This window comes from Zosterops lateralis (assembly GCF_965231275.1).
Source record: "Zosterops lateralis genome assembly, chromosome: 13".
Lineage (NCBI taxonomy): Eukaryota > Metazoa > Chordata > Aves > Passeriformes > Zosteropidae > Zosterops > Zosterops lateralis.
In genome coordinates this window covers 3,643,291-3,660,376 of record NC_139773.1, presented here as the reverse complement: position 1 = coordinate 3,660,376, position 17,086 = coordinate 3,643,291, and the positions used below count along the sequence as shown (strand labels likewise).

At 52.5% G+C, this 17,086-nt stretch overlaps 1 protein-coding gene across 1 annotated transcript in view; it reads right to left on the bottom strand.

The window, feature by feature from the left end:
• Window positions 1-219: 219 nt before the first annotated feature.
• The window catches only part of ALPK3 (alpha kinase 3), a gene marked incomplete at its 5' end in the record, with an annotated part of 32,710 nt that continues 15,843 nt past the window's right edge, over window positions 220-17,086 (bottom strand). The window contains 11 exons of the mRNA XM_083870896.1: window positions 220-1,800; window positions 1,969-2,017; window positions 2,215-2,432; window positions 2,668-2,756; window positions 3,066-3,340; window positions 3,445-3,480; window positions 3,719-3,846; window positions 4,894-5,041; window positions 5,914-7,750; window positions 10,806-11,826; window positions 12,874-12,991. Of these exons, the coding sequence (XP_083727022.1) occupies window positions 1,479-1,800; window positions 1,969-2,017; window positions 2,215-2,432; window positions 2,668-2,756; window positions 3,066-3,340; window positions 3,445-3,480; window positions 3,719-3,846; window positions 4,894-5,041; window positions 5,914-7,750; window positions 10,806-11,826; window positions 12,874-12,991 (4,241 nt within the window). The 3' untranslated portion in view covers window positions 220-1,478. The remainder of the gene's footprint in view (window positions 1,801-1,968; window positions 2,018-2,214; window positions 2,433-2,667; window positions 2,757-3,065; window positions 3,341-3,444; window positions 3,481-3,718; window positions 3,847-4,893; window positions 5,042-5,913; window positions 7,751-10,805; window positions 11,827-12,873; window positions 12,992-17,086) is intronic.

Sequence of the window (17,086 nt, the reverse complement as noted above, 5' to 3'; positions counted from 1 at the left end):
CTGGGGTTGCACCCCAAGCTCACTGCAGACCTTGCAAGCTGAGCCCCTGTCTGCTGCCAGCCTTAGGCTCTGGCCCCAACCCTTCTTCTCTCCCCCATAGGGCATGGATGGGGTAAAACCAGTGCTTGAAGATGTTTCTTTCCCCAAACACAAAGCCAGTGCACCCCACTGGGTGCACCTCTCCCAGAGCAACCACAGTGCCAGGGAACAGGCCAGTCCTTCTCGCTTTATTGCACTTGAGAGCACCCAGTTGCCAACGCAGCCACGTTATGTACATTGGTTATGTTACAGTTACCCAACGACAAAGGACCAGGAGCCCAGAGCATGCCATGCTCTCAGCCTGGCCCCTTCCCTCCATCAGGCTGCACTGAGCCACTGCTTGGGACCCCACCCTGCAGGGTGGCGTCACTGGCACCCAGCACCCTCCTGCAACACCCTGAGGAAGGGGATGCTCTGCAGGGTGATGAAGCAGACAGCTTCTGTCCATCACTGCCTTGAGCCAGGGGTAGCAGGATTTGGAGGGGGTACTGCCAGCTGTTGCTGGAGTCCAGCATGTGCCAAGCAGGGGTGATGCTGAGCACCAGATTGTGCTGTGGGACTAGGGCATACAGGGTCTAGGTATGGCACGGGGGCAAGGAGGGCAAGTCCTGTGCACTAGACACCTCCATGTGCCAAGGCAGAGTTTGGTATGGAGGCAAAGTTGCTCCTTTGCCCTGCTCCCAGGTATCCCATGTGAGGTAGAGCATCCTTACCATAGCACTGGCCACCATCCAGAGCAGCACAGCCACCCTCAGCAGCCACCCAGCAATGGGGTGGGAGACTTCCCTGGGAAGCAGGGGAGAGAAGGGATGCAAAATCCCATCCCTGTGCAGCTGCTGGTACCAGTGCAAATACCCCGCCCTGGAACCAGCCAACATCCCAGAGCCCCACACCACAGCAGAAGAGCCTTGCAGCGACTGCTGGAACCCTCTGCAGGAAAAAGGGTGTGCCAGGGCACAGGGGACTGCCTGGGCACTGGTGGGGTTCTCATCCTTGACAGCACTGGCAAAGCTTGGCCCAGTCACTTTATGGGGACACAAAGAGGGACATGAGGTGCTGGGAGCCAGGAGAGGGTCCAGGACTCCCAGTTTTCTGGGGAGCCAGGCAAGGACATGATGCCTGCAAAGCCCAAGGGAGAAGCTCTGCCCCTGCTTTAAGGAAGGGCTACAGAAAGTTGAGAGAGGAAAGCGAGTCCGAGCGTGGAGAGGCACACGGCCCCAGAGGCTCCAGCTGAGAGGTACTGGGGAGGTGACCTGTGGCTCACAGCCCCTGCAGCCCTGGCCCAGCTGCTCACAATTAGCACACACCACACAATGCAAGCGCTGCAGGCCGGGCAGGCACCCCACAGAGAAGGCCACTGCCAGGGTCTCCCCTTCCCACACTGGTCACGGGCTGGGCCCAGGTTGGGGGCCAGAGAATCTCAGCTGCAGCTGCTCTGACTACTGTGGGCAGCCAGTTCTGTTGCTCTCTCCTGACCTGGGTTTGCAGGCTGTTGGGGCCTCCCCTGTTTCTGCAGCTCTCCGGGAGCTCTTGGGGCTCACAGAAGCCTTGCGGGTGCCCTGAGGACTTGTCAGCAACTTCTTCTGGAGCTGAGGGCTGGACTGGGCAGACTTCCTGCCCAGGGATGGACTCTTGGAGCCCTTGGGCTTGGCTGGCTCCAGAATCTTCAAGCCCAGGATGCTGCAGTAACGATTGCACTTGTGAGCAGCCGGGAATTGCTCCAGCAGGGAGGGGAAGCAGCTCTCCTTCAGCCCCTGGTACCTGCCAACAGAGTTATCCTCAGCTCCTGCTTTGCACCAGGAGATGTCCCACCAGAGGAGGAAGGGGAGGATGGAGCCTGACCATGTTTATAACCATTGCCCTTGTCAGGTAAGCTGCAGAGCTGGGGACAGCCAGGGCCACCCTGCTCCAGAGCCGGAAGTCACTCACCCTTTCAGGTTGGTAGCGATCCGCACATTGGTCAACTTCCAGCCCACTCCTGTAATTTAAGAGGACAATCAATATCTGTCAAGAGAAGGACAGCTACCAGCACCAAGGGCAGGTCATTGCCCTGGGTAGAGGGTTCCACACCATGGGGGGAAGAGAGAGGCATGAGGGTAAGCCTGGGGCTTTTCTTCCTTTCCCAGGCTGGAGGGTGCTGACAGGCCACAGGCACAACACAAGAGATCCCTTTACCTTCCATGTCAGTCACAAGGATGTTTCCATTTGTCCACTGGTAAACCCAATGCTGGAAGGTGCAGCATTTGAGCACAACCTCTGAAGTGCCTCGTGCCACCAAGCTGCCATCTCTCTCAGTGACACAGTACTGCTCGCAGGGCCTGCCGAGGTCCTCCTCCATTGTGGCATAAGGGATGTTGTTGGCCGGACGATAAATCAGGTACAGAGGAATTATCCTGCGTGGGAGTTCACAGACAATGTCAGCATGGTGGCCTCTCCCTCCTCTGCAACTGGAGATTTACACCATGGTCTGCAACCCTGACTTTTGCTTTCCTCCCAATATCCCTTCTATTTGTGGGAGTGGAGTGCACTGCCTTTGGGATGCCCCATCACCCACAGGGAATCTTCCCACCGTCCCCTGCAATGCTCTGCCAGGGCATCAAGCCAGTGAAGCTGCAGCACATCACTTACTCAGGCACCGCTCCAAAATCAGGGACGGCTCGTGCCTCAGCAGCAAAGATCTTGCAATACTCACGACTGGAGTTTTGGACTTTACATTCCTGGAAGTACAAACAGAAGAGTCAGGAACCTGTCCCATCTTACACCAATGCCTCCCTGGGACCACTGCCAATTGTCTCCCTGCCTTGATGGGTGATGGGAAAGTCCTGAGCAGCTCCCCGCTGAAGAGCCAAAGCCAAGAATGGCAAGGACATGTCCAGCCCCTTGGCTAGACCATTCCAGAGCATTCCAAAAGTGGAAGGAAATAGCAAAAGTGGGCACAGAGCTGCGGACTGTCTGGGGGCCAATTCACACACAGGTGGGGAAGTTGGGAGGGAGAAAGGTGGATTGTGGTCCACAAGGATGCCCACCTGGATGGTGATATCATAGTTCTTCTCAATAAGGCTGTTCTCATTCTTGGTCCCAAAGATGATGAAATTGTGCACTTTGATGATGCAGGTGTGGCCGGACTCAAAGACAGGCTCCAGGCCATAAATGGCTCTGGCACGGCAGGCTTTGCGCAGGAAACCAGCTCCCACTTCCACGTCCTCGCTCACCACGCGCCCAAAGAGCTTATCCCCCCAATAGCCTGCATCAGCCAGGCCCTTGGCAAACACCATGGGTGTCATCTCGATCTCCTCTCCAACTGGTGGGGGGAAGAGCTGGTGAGGGGCACGTCCTGCTTCTGCCCCAGAGCTGCCTGCCCCACTCAGCAAGGGGCAGAGTCACAGCTCATCACGTGGCCCTTACCTTCAATCTCTTCCCGCAGGATAAATCCTGACAACACTAGGGGAGACAGAAACCAAAGAGGTGTCAAGGTCCTGCCAGGATCCCACCTTGTCCCATGCACTTGTACAACTAGGGAAGGCAAGTAGGATGGTGGGACACATTTGGGGCACAGAGGCAGAAGCACCTCACAGAGGTGGTGTTACAGAATGTGCCCCTGCAGCCTGGCACCAAGCCTTCTCCACAGTGAGCCACACCACCCCATGCAGACCCAGGAAGCTGTGAGAGGGCTCCTCACCTTCTGGGGTGAGCAGGAAATCCGTGGAGTCAGTGCCATACTCGTTGCTGATCACACACCGATAGACTCCACAATCCTTCTGCGATGCCTGCACAACAGCCAAAGCTGCCTGGCCCTCATCACCAGCACTGCAAAAAAAATGGAGCATGGCCACATCCCCGTGTGGTGGTGGGGGGCCACATGGGAGCCCTGTGACAGGCACTGTGGGGGGCAGTGTACTGCCCATTGGGGGTATGGAAGAAGGCTACAAACTAAACCATCCCAAGGGCAGCCCTGCTGCTCCCCCAGTATGTCACAGCACCAGGAGTTCCACCTTGTGGTTTGTACTAACAGAGATGCTTATCCTCCAGGCAAGCTCTACAAAATCCAGCTGAGATTGGGCTACAGACTGATAAAGGTACTTGCCTCTGATTGAGACTGGGTCAGGGCTTCACAGAGGGAAGAGGTGGGACCCTCATCCTGAGACCACTGGCTGAGCACGCTCTGCTCTGGTCTGCTGGAAGGCAATGGCCACTCCTGCCTGTCTGCCCCAGCTCAAATATCTGCCTCAGGAGATAATTTCTGCCCCAGACTCATCTAACTTACTGTGTGCTCTTTATAAAGGGAGCTCAGGGGACATCAACATCATCAGGCAAATCCCAACTGATGTGGATGATGTCCATACAGAAATCCTCTGGGCTTGAGAACAAGTTGCTCTCCATAGTAGACCCAAAGGATACAACCAGCTGTCTGAATATGCTCTCCCTGTGCAAGGGCAGTGCCAAGGGTAGAGAGGGCACAGTCAGAGCTGCTTTTTCCCAGTGGCTGTTGCATGGAAGACCGTCCCAGCAGTGCTGGGAGGCTGCCATCCTCACAAGGATCCTTTGGGGTTCACACCCAGCTCTTGATTTCTGTTATGGGCATCACACCTTCTCTGCCCTCCCCAGGGTTTGGGTACCCAAAGCAGACACTCCAGATGGAGCATCAATAAGATAAATTTGGCAGCAACTCCCCATCTGGGCAATCCCTCCCTCTGTGGACACTGATAGGATGAAGTTCACAATGCACTGTGCCATGTACTGAGCTTCCCATGCTGCCTTAGCAACAGGGGCACCTTCACCCCAGTCAAGGCAAGGAGCAGGATGTGACAACAAGGTGACAACAAGGACTGTGCTGCCACAGAGCTGACAGGTTACCTCCTTTGGGCTTCAGCCACGGGGATCTCGTCCTTGTACCACGTCAGCTTAGAATCGCTCAGTATATTGAAGAACTGGCACCAAAGTTTCAGGTTTCCTGATGCATCGGAAAATTGTTCTGCCCTGATCTTACGGACCACCTGTGGAGCTAAGGACAGGGTGCAAAGAGATGGGTGGTGAGACAGAGTGCTGGCCACAGCTCCAGGACAGCCCAGCCCATGCCCACGCTGCTGCTCAGGGCTTTGGGTATCATGTGTGTCAGCACGTGTATCCCTGCCTTCCCAGGGAAGCTCTCAGAGCTCCACTGGGATAAATAGATGGGATACAAGTGGTACAAATTTGTTCAACAGTGCAGCACTGCAATACCCAGTGGGGCTTGGTCAGAGGAAAGGCAGAAAAACACTATGGAATATTGGAGGAAAGATTCATCTGCTGAAGCAGGGATTTATCATGGCTACCCATGGTAACTTTGCAAGAGAGCTGATTCCTATGAGAGTATCACCTGGTTCCTTCAACCCCAGGATTACGCCTTTTTTAATTTGATGCCACAAGGAATCAAATTAGCATTGACCACAGATGTGGATGAGGAGTGTGCACCCTGTGATTCCCACTGAATCATGGAATCACAGTTTGGGTTTGAAGAGACTTTAAAGACCACCTTGTTCCAACCCTCTTGCCACGAGGAGGGACACTTTCCACTCGACCAGGTAGCTCAAGATCCCCAACCAGCATCAGGCTTGATGAGGACCAGAACACAGAGACCAAAACTAAAAGGATTCTGTGATCCCTGGGGCTGGGGAAGCCCAGGCTGTGGAGACAGCCAATGTCAGAGCTGCTGCCTCTTGCACTCCTCATCCCTCCCTGCACTGGGATAGAAGTCTAGGGGGAGACCTTTGGCTTTCACACAGCCAAAGGCTGATGCTGAAAACCCTGCAAATGGACAAAACTCATGTGGCCTCAGCTGACTATCACTGGCTCCCTTTGTGGCAACAAGGGAATGCGCTTCATGAGGTCCCTCACCTTTAAATGGGTTATTTGTTTTCTGAGACTCTGCTGGCTGTGCTTCTGCCTTAGTATCTCCAGGGACCTCTTTATCACCACAGGTGTCACCTGCAGGCTCCTCATACAGCTTAGGAACCTCTAACGTGGCCATCTTCCTCATGAGAGTTGGAGAGCACTGCTCTGAGGGAGAGGATGGAGCCGGGGTGGGAGAAGGCAACAGGGATGCATTTTTCCTGGATTGCCGTGGTGAAACAGTTGGACTTCTCGCATGCCCCAGGCTCTCTGGGGTTGCCTCTTCCTCCCCCCCCACCTGTTTGGGTTTTGGCAGGTATATTTTACGCCGGGCCCCCAAAGCAAGCTCTTCTGGTGTGGCACAAGGTAGCACTGCCAGAGGGTCAGCAGGGCTCTCTTCAGAGCTCTCTGGAGACAAATCAGAAAGAGGAGGAGCCACTCCTGCTGGGGGCATGCTGCCCACCACGATGGAGGGCACCGAGAGCGGGGGCGGCCCCTCGGCCTCAGGAGCGCCCCAGGTGCGTCTCTTTGGTGGCACAGGCCTGCAAGCCAGCATCTCCTTGCTGGTAACAAACTCCTCATTAATCATTCCTGTGATCCGTCTGGATGTCCTGGGGGTCAGAGGCAAGTTCTCTGCTGTCTGGAAGAGCTGGTTGTTTTCTACTTTTTCCAAAACTTTCCTTGAGGTGCGAGGGCTAAGGCCAGCAATGCCTATCTCTGGGATCATGCCTTCCCCTGCATTTGGCTGGTCCTTGTCCCCAGAGTCAGTGTCCCCTTTTGTGGCATCCTTACTGCTATCTGACATTTTTAGAAGCAGCAGCAGGTAGTTCTTTAAGGAGGAAACCAGGTTTTTGTGCTGCATTTTCTCCTCCAAAGACATCTCCTGAGTACTCTCTGAGCTGGGCAGGACCAGCGGTACCTGTGGCTGAACCTCAGACACGCCTTCCCAAGTCCCTGAAGATGCTGCTGGTTCCTGGCATGGAGCTGTGGCTGTCAGGAGTCCTCCCTCCTTCCCTTGAGGTCCCCTGGGCACTGGCTTGGCATTCTCCTCCTCTAACGTGACAGCTGAAAATACCTCTCGTGGGGCAGATCCATCTGTCGTCGTGATTTCTGTTTCTCCACTCGCAGGAGGGAGCAGCTGGGTTCCAGATGGGGTCTTTCCTGCAGTGGCCTCCATCCCTGGGCTTCCATTAGCTGCCAGCAGTGCCTCCTGAGCCACTGACAGCCTCACTGCAGGAGCTGGAAGCAGCTCTTCCTTGGCAAGAGGAACTGAAGCAGGAGGTGCCATTTTGGTGTTCTGATGGTCCAAAGGTGTCCCTCCTGCCTCCCTTTGCACAGCCCCAAGGCATGGCTCTGCTGCATCACTCCCTCCTGTCCTCACACCAGGATGGCTCCCAGACAACTCTGCTCCTGCCTCTTTGCTCTTCCCATCCTTGACTGTCTGACAAGGGATTTGTTCAAGAGGAGTGTTTTCTCCAGGTCCTGGAGGAGTCAAATTTTTTAGCAATGATTCTTCCCCACCTTTGCTTTTGTTGTCTTGATTTAACAGTCTTTGCTGAGTTTCTCTGTCCTCAAGAGCATGGGAATGTCTTTCTGCCTGTTTCCTAGGGGTTGGGGGCTCCTTGCCAGACTGTACATGGTCTGGAGAAGGTGCTGGTGGCTTTGGTGGCTCCTGAGGTCTAAACCGAGGATTCGTCCTTTTCACAGCCCCCCTGGTTTCCTGGCAAACAGGCACCTCTTTCCTGACCTCCTCTGGCTTACTAGCTTGCTGACTGGTCTCTTTGGTTGGACTGGACACTGGATGCTTTAGGTCACCAGGAGATTGCCCAACTCTTGCTGCAACCTAATTAAAAAAAAAAAAAAAAAAAAAGGAAATTTGCATCATGTTACTGCCTGGGTCTGTGCAGTCGTACTTGTGATCCAGCTGTACCATATGGCACCGCCCAAATTCTTCTTGAATCATGGGAATTACCCTGATAGCAGTGTTATTCTGTCATCCAGGTTTCACCATCATCCCATAGGAGTGGGTCCCACCTGTCAGGCTGTACAAAATGTTTCTTCTTTTAATCAGCTCCAGCCCTTCTGCCTTTCAACACCCTTGCTGTGCACAGAGGCCTTTCTAAATCATTCAGTGGCTTTTAATCCAATCTCCTCTGACTCAGTGCCTTCCCAAAGAGCAAAACTTGCCCATTTTCACCAGCCATTGCTGACACCTTGCATAATTCCCTGGATGTTTTTAAAGACTGTGTGCTCCCCTATCTCCACCGTGAGATGGGGCAGTCAGCATGTCACACACTATCATGAGGAGGGTGCCCAAATGATTTATAGAGAAACTGTACACCCTGACGTTATCAGCACTATTCAGCCATTCTGTTTCTCTGACGTTTGGGAAGCTCAAATGTTTCCGACCGCAGCTGCACCCAGCGAACGTGTCAGCAAGCTGCCTGCTGTGACAGCCAAGCTTTATCCTGAGGAGAGCTGCCCAAACCCTCCAGCCAAGGAGCACAGTCTATTTTTGTAGGGGAGGCAGCAATACCATGGTACATGCTCTGCCTGGCTGAGCATCACCAGGACAATGGCACGGGGACACAGCATGCACACAACGGGTCCCCCTTCCACCCTGGAGGATCTGCTGCTAAGGATCTTCTCCTGAGGTCACTGACTGGAGTGTTAAGCCCCCTAAAATGAACACCATGGGAAAGGAGGGCTGTGGCACTTAGACCTCTATTTTGTGCTGCTTTTGCTTCATTTGGTAGCTTGGGGAAAAGAGGAAAGCAGCATTCTCTCAGCAAGCCCCTTCCCAAGTAAATAAAGGAATCATAGAATGGTTTGTGTTAGGTGGGACTTTAAAGCTCATCTCATTACAATCCCTGCTGTGGGCAGGGACACCTTCCACTATCACAGGTTGTTCCAAGACCCGTCCAGCCTGGCCTGGAACACTTCCTGGGATGGGGCAGCCACAGATTCTCTGGCAACCTGTGCCAGGGCCTCACTACCCTCACAGGGAAGAATTTCTTCCCAATCTCCCATCTGACCCTGCCCTCTGACAGTGGAAGGCCATTGCTCCTTGTCCTGTTATTCCATGTCCTTGTCCAAAGTCCCTCAGTAATTGCTAGGGCAATATGAGTATTGAAGGGCTGGGGCAGGGGAAGCACCATTAAAGGCTGTTCCTATCCATAAAATTAAAGAAATATAATCAAATCATCAGTTTAAAATTTAGGGAAGAGTGTTTACCATGCAAATCTAATTTCTTCTCCGCTCTTATAGAGGAGGATGTCCAGAGCCTGGCTACAGTCTGGCATTTTGCTACAGATAAATCCAGCTCAGAAGAGAAGTCTCGAGCATAAGGCCCAGCTATGTCCCAAAGCCACTCATGCTATGACCTTTCTTGTTTAAGAATAAAAAAGAAAAAGAAAAATAACCCCTGTCCTGGGGGATAAAAATATCCTGAAACATGCCTGGAATCAGCCTTAAACGGCTTTAAACCAGCTTATTTGCTCTCACAAAAGCTTGAGGACTTTCCCTAGCAGCACCAACAAGCTGAAGCATTCAAATTCAAATCAGAAGCATTCCCTTTTGTCTCCTCAAAGGCATACCAGCTGACAAGTCATAGGTTTCCCTCTGTGAGTGGAGCTTTTAAAGAGAAAAAAGTCTTGACGCATGTCAAAGGCTCAGGGATGACAGCCCAAGCCTGGCTGCTGCACACCAGCATTTTTTCCATGTTTTTTGAGAGGGAGAGGTGTTAAAATGAGCAGAGAGGGGAGAAACAAATGGCTTTGCCAGGGGCTGGCCGAAACAGCAATAATTTCTGCAGCAGTATGTGATACTGGTGGGTCCATTTGAAGATGAGTTCACGGCACTGTACAGCAACAAGGCCAGAAACCAGGTGTGCACTGCATAACACAGCAAGTTCTTACCAGCAAAGCTTCACCTACCAATGGCTAAAGAAATTTAAGAGAGGAAGAAAGGATATTTTTTTCCACTGGAACACCCATCATCAGTCCCTTATGCACTGTAGATTTTTCCACATTCTGAAATATGTGCATTACCTATCAAGTGAGAGGTGCTGCACCTGGAGCCTTGTCTGTACTGACAATGTGCACCTATCACAGCCCAAACTCCAAATCCTGATAGCACCTGCCAACTGGAACTCAGAGAACCTTCTATGACAGAAGGGGGTCATTAAAAAAAAAATGGGGGAAAAATAGTCTGGTAGCTTCCAGTCTAATATTTTCATGGCAAATACTTCAGGTTAGGTGACAAAAATAGCAGTTGACTAAAATATGCTCTGAGGGTCAGAAGCAGGTGCTGTGCCCTGGCACTTCACCACCACCACAATGAGTCTCCCGACAGAGATTTTCCACCAAGGATGGGCCAAAAACATAGTCCAGACCTACTGTATACACGTTGCACTGTAAACAAAACTCAAGGCCCTGAGGGTGCAGCTCACATGGTAGCTCATCTGCATGTGGGGCTCCTTAACTAAAGCTCCCTTGTTAAACTGAACAGACGCCATCACAAGGCACCCAGTCCCAGCTATAAATACCCATTCAGTGCTCCCTGCCGACCTGAAGTGCAAACATTTTGCATGAGGTCAGCCTGCCGATTAAACCGGAGAGCCCCAGGCCACCGAGACCAGCTGCTCGAATGGCCCCGACTTACATCTCTCACCACCTCAGCTGACATTTGCTTGGAGATGGGGTGGAAGCTCTGCTGTCTGGGCTCACAAAATCCAAAAAGCCCTTCTGGGTGCTCTCACCAGTGGAGACCTGCAGAGCCTCGGCAGCAGATCCCATGGTGCACATGCAGCCTCCCAGGCCCAGTGACACAATACAAATGCGCAGCACAGATATTTTCTTGTTGCTACCCCTGCGTTGGCTGTTGTCTCTCCTAGTTACCTCTTTGTTTCCCTCCAACTTCTGTTCTTGCTGCTGGTCTCTCTGGCCCTTGGACAGCAGAGGTCCTGATTCCAACACCTTGGAGGCCAATGGAGCATCCTCTGTCTGTTTGCTGACTGCCACAGGCTGCAGAGCAGCCTCCGTCCTGGCCTCGTCCTTGGCTCCCACCTCCTCCTTCCCTGCCGCTGGCTTCACTTGCTTATCAAAATACATGTCCTTTAAAGAGAAGTACATGTCATCATTAGGTTTAATGTCCTCTTTCACAGCTTTCCCAGGCTCTTTGAGTTTTGGACTGGTTTCCACTTCTTGATCACTTGCTGCCCTCAAACGCGCATTCCTGCGTAAAGGGACAGGAGGAGCAAACCTGGGATTTGAAGACGGATTGGCTCTGTCTCTCCCACTTTCTTCTCGCTTAGAAGCTTCCTGTGTCACTGCTGAAGGAGCCTCCACTTTCTTTTTCTTTTTAGCTGCAGAGTCTTTCGCCCCTGGCTTAGCTGCCAAGTCCTCCACTGTGTCATAGATGTACTTGAGAAAGCTGTTCCCGTTTTCCTCCCCATTTTCCAAAGTGGCATCTCCATTGGTGGTCACCTCTGCTTTCAGAGGTGCCACCCGTTTGTTTGGGAAGCCTGGCACAGCACTGAGAGGCTGCTCCTTTGTCTCAGCACTATCCTTGTGTAACCTGGACTGTGAATCTGCGACGTGCACTTTTGCTGCGTCTTCCTTCTCCCATGAAGAGTCTCCTGACCGGAGATTCTGATCTCTGGCCAGCCTCCGCTTCCTCTGGAGCCGCTCAGGGCTCATTCCTTGCAACTTCTCCACTTCCACATTCTCTTTTCCTCGTTTCTTGCCCTGTTCTATTTCTTGCAGCTTTTCTTCAGCTTTTCTCTTGATTTTGTCAAACCACCTCTGATGGATTTTGAACTCCGTCATGGTTCCCACTTCCAGCACACCTGAGCAGGACACGATGCCTTTGTTATTTCTAGCTGAGGCCTGGTAAATGCCTGCATCTTCTTCTCGGCACCTGGAAATCAAAAGCTGTGTGTGAGACCTACCCATCCTCCTCAGGATGCCTGCTGGACACACAGACATGCATGCTCTCCTACTTCTTGCTCCACAGAGTCCAGAAGATGTGGCCCATGAGGTGCCCACAGGACATCTGGAGGCCTTGGACTGGCCTCCCTCCCTGGCTCTGCCTGCTCTCTGCACTAACAGACAAGCAAGTTTGATGATAAATTTGTTCTAGCTCCATCCTGGGCTTTAAGTCTGGTATGAGGGCTGTGATGGAGGAGGAACAGGCAGCAGCAGGCTTCACAACTGTTCTTGGACAGAGTCCTCTGCAGGATCTTTTCCTCTCAGCTCTACACAGCCCACAGGACATTCCTGTTCTTCCTCTGCCCTACTGTGTTACCAAAGTCTTCCCACCCCATTCCACAGGCACCAGCACAAGCACCTGCCTGCATTCCCATTGTCACCCCTTGAGGACCCACAGAGATCCCTGCTCCTGGAAGAGGTGAGCCAGCCTCTGATGGACATCTGGAGCACAGCTGGCAGAGCAGAAAAGCTCAGGCTAGAAGCACAAGGATGGCAGGACTATCAGCAACACTGATAGTCTACATCTTCAGTCAGTGTCACACCTGTCTGACATCCCAAATCCAGGACTCAAGGTGCAATGGGTTTGTGCCTGCTGGGGACAAGGTGTGCCTGGCTCTCCAGAATCAGGCTCTCCTGATTCCCTGGAACATCACCTTGGAGGCAGATAGTGCTTTCCCCTTGCTTACCTTTGTCAGCCCTAACGCTCAGTACTGGAAGGCTCCAGAGAGAGGGACTTCTTCCCTTCCTCTTGCTTCCAGCATGGCAGATATCCCTGGATACAGTAATGGATCTCACACCAGTGTGACCGCAGAGCCACAGCTGGAGGGGAAGGGCCAGGGGTGAACTCACAGTGGGGAGCAAAAGGGGCCAGCCAAGTGGTGGGGGAGACATCACTGTTGACAGCCTATCCAGTCCCTAAGAGCACACTCAGAGCTCCCATCACCAAACCCAGCCACTCTCCAGCTCCTTCACTCACTTGTAGAGCTGCAGGGTGTGGCGGTTTCCATGACGGAATATCTCATACTTGGGTAAGCCACAATAGCGATCCATCTCCTCATCATCCTTGTACCACGTCACCTCTGGCTGTGGATACCCTGGGGAGGACATGGAAGGTACATGAGAGAGTGAAACATTCCTCACAGGAGCACAGACAGCATGGTATCAGCAGCAAAACAATCTGGCACACCAGGACAGACGCTATTCTGGGCCCACCACATTCCTAAATGGCACAACAGAAACAGTGGAAACTTAATGGGCTTATCTCAGACTTTTATCACTCCTAGGAATAGGGCTATTTTTGAGAAAAAAATCCCAGCACTTCATTCCTGAACAGAGGGGAATGGATCACACGCTCGTCTCCTGTAACACTGGCTGGAGAAGGTGAGCATGCCATCACTTTTATGTGAAGAGGGATGTTTTGATGAGGCCAAGGCTATGGTTGGAGAACAGACGTTCGCCCCTCCATGGAGCTCTCAGCATTTTGCACAGTGTCACAGCCTGTAAGCTGATCCGAAACTTTCCACTGAACAGAAACAACCTTGATTGCATCACAGTCAGCTCAGTGTCCTACAAATGTCACTTGACAACAGATGTCACCTGCCTTTTCAGTAGAATGACATCATGATGTGTGTGACTGGCTGGCTGGCAGGCTGGGCATGCAGCCATGTTCTCCACCACTAGCAGAGGTGTTGGATCAGCATGTGAGTCCCACATGGACCAGTGCTAGCCACAGCCTTCACCGCTCACTGACAGCAGCTCTAGTTCAGATTAAGTGCAATTTTCATGCAAAGATTGCTCAAGCCAGCAGCCAGCAGGGGCTCCTGCACTTCACTCAGGGCTCACCACCCAGCCAAGCACACCCCCTGGGCATGGGATCAAAGTTTGAATGATCACATCATGCCTCGGCTATAGGCGATTGATCAGGAGCTTATCTGCTGCAAATGTCCCTGCAGGGACCAAAGAAAGGAGTCCAGCATGTTCCTCAACTCCACCAGACCCCAAGGATCACCCACAGCACCCCAAAATGTGGCAAGAGTCAGCTCCCATGAACATCCCAGGCATGGGGCTGATGAGGGCTTTCCAGAAATATCCAAAGTGTCCCAACCCAATGGCTCTGGAGTAATGAGAAAGCACAAGGTGCTCTCTGGATGCTTCCCAGGTTTCAAGGCTAACCAGGACCTCAAATGTCCTCCATGCACCAGCCAAAGATGTTGTCAGCCCACAGCAATGCCTGAGCCCAGCTTACTCCTGCCCTCACAAAGGTCCTACAGCAGGACCAAGAGTCCAGCAGCAGACACTCATAAGCAGGAATTAACCCAGGTTTTGGCCAATCCAATATGCCTTTGTCCAGAAAAGCAGTATATGCCAAATCTCCTGTACTGCTTTGGCTCCCCTGTCCCCACCCCTTGCTTGTGGTGACTCCTCAGTGTCCACTGGTTCCTCAAGAGATTTAGCCCACTGGGACCAGACAGGGCTGGGAAGATAAGTCTCAGCAACTTTTCTTTCCTCTTCTCCTCTAAGAGATGCATCCACCCCCATAGCCCAGACACCTCACAGACTGGATTTTACTCTGTTCTTCCTCTCTCTCTAAGGTCTCTCACTCTACACTGCACCCCAGCACCCCTTCTCTCCATCCTCACTGTCTGCACATCTCCCAGATGCTTTGCTGCCTCCATCCCCTCCCACTGCTGCCATCAGCAGCTTTGGCTTTCTGTTGGGCAGTGCCTCATTTCTCCTTTCACAGGAAACCAAGCCATGACTTTCACCAAACACCCTTCCTGCAAGGTTCTCTGTCCTCTCTCTCTGCCCCCCTCTCATCACAGCCCGTTCCTTGCTGTTTTTCTACCCCACCAAACCAGTTTCTAGAGACATGCAAAGCCCTCAAGTACCTATGGCTGAAGAAAATGAGCCCTGAACTGGGAACTGGAGAAAGCCATGAGAGCATTCCAGTGGTGGGATCATCAGGGATTGATGCTGCTGCTTATATTTTTCATAAAGTATTAACTACTGGCAGCAGAAGTCTGGGCTGAATGAGTCTGTAGTGAATTCTTTCTGCTCCAGAGATGATGAACAAAACAATTTCCACACACAAGCTCACGCTGCCCAGAGCAATCCAACCCTTCCCAAGGACCGTTCTGCAAGCAAGAGCTTCAGAAGGCCCCCACAATCCACCTTGCAGGGAGCTGGCAGGTTGATTTTCCTGACACCCTCAGAAACAGCAGTCACAGCCCTTCATTCTGGGAACTGCCAGCAGATAGTTTCCGAGAAGCCCTGTGATGTCCCGTCCCCACCCAACCCCGTGGCCTCCACAGCTGATTTCCATTCCCAGCTGACATCTGCCGGAAAGAGCTGCAATTTCCAGAGCTATGCAGTGTCTCGAGGAAAGGCTTTTCCTCCTGCTAAGCTTAAACTCCCTTTGACCTGAAGCACTTTGTGTCCTTGAGGCTGCCTGATCCCTCTGAGGAGATACAGCCACGCTACCCCAGTGCCAGGACCAGCTCACACTGCAAGCCCAGCCTGCAGCCACAGAGGGCTGAGGGAAGTGCTGGCTGGAAGTCTGCAGGCAGGCGGATGCTGAAAGGCTTCCCACCTCCCACGCAGGTACAGTGGCCCCAGCTGCCTGTCCAAATATCATCCATCCCTTCCCAGAGGCTGTAATCGGAGCCAAGCAGTGGATGGAAAGATGCCTGTGCAGGGATGAGTCTCCCTGGCATGGGGAGGGAAGCTGCTGCTGATATTGCTGACTTTGGGCTGCTGAGTGAATAAACTCCCTCGGTCTGGGGTGGGGGGAAGAGGAGTCAGACATCATTCCCAGCCTGGCACGTGCCCTGCAGGCACAGCATCCGCAGCTTGTCCAGTGGGATGAGGTGGAACTGAGGGTTCCATCTGTGGGGATTGCCATGCTGCAGGCACCAGATGCCCACCCTTAGCACGAGACACCCTGAGCAGGCACTCATCCCTCTGAAACCTGCCACTGCCACAGCCCCCGCCCCCCCCGTGCAGCTGGTGCAGAGAGGGATTTTCTGGCAGCTGGGCCCCTGCAGCCCCCAGGCAGAGCCCCACAGCTGCAGACAGAGCGGTGCCAGGCACTCCTGGGAAGAGGGCAGGCATCCACTCCACTTCTTCAGGATGTGTGTCTTCCAGCAGCACTGCTCCAGAGTGATGGCCAGCCACCACAGGATCCTGGAGACTTTTCAGAGCAAGGATTTATTTTTTTTTTTCATGGAGATTGCCAGGTTTAGATCAAACATTCTTTTTTTGAAAACTGTCAAAATCTGAGAAGTCTTCAAAGCTTGGTGACTGTAACCAAAACAGCTCTTAAAATATTTATCCAAAACAGTTCTGAATATATCTATCCAAAATCACCCAGAAAAACCCTGTTTCAAGTCACTTTCTTCTTTGTTTTATTTTTTGGGGAGAGGGAAGGAGGCGGAGTCAGTCTTCTGAAACTTGGAAAGGTTCTAAGAGTTTAGAACAATCAAAGATCACAATTTCTTCTCTACACAAGCTACATGGAGTAGGGGCTTCAACAGTCTTCAACAGGGAATACAATTCATGGTAAGATGTCATCTTTCCTGGCTTCAAGGATTTAAACCCCTCCAGCACCCAAGGACAAGGAAGCTTCTAGCCATGCTGACAGGAGGGACAGATACTAAGGGCAGTATGAGTATGCCACTGAATGAGCAGTGCTCATTCACCATCCTTCCCTTGTCCTCCACTCCAAGCCAAACCTCCTCATCTCCCAGCAGCCTACTCTCTGCTCTTGTAGTCACTGTGCCGCCCCCAACCCCCCCTCACAGCCCCTGCATGACTCCAGGCATTCTTCATCCAAGCACTTCAGTCTCATCCTTCAAACACTTCCCTCAGAGAGTCACCACAAATGCAGCAAGTGGAACTCCTTTAACCTGATTAAAAACCACATCCACTAAGCATGTGACTGTCTATTCACCCTATCCAAACTCTCTTCCCCAAGCTATGGGCAGAGCCCTTTCCCCTCTGTACTCTGCAACAAAACCATGGAGGCAGTGATGGGATCAAGCTCCAGAGATGATTATTTGTGAAGCCAGATCAGAGGGGTTGAACCTGGCTAAGGAAAGCTGAAACAGCACCCAAGAGGCAGCTGTATAGCAGTGGGCTGGTGCTGACATACAGTGGTCTTGGCTGGATCCAGCCACCACCTGTCCTGGCTG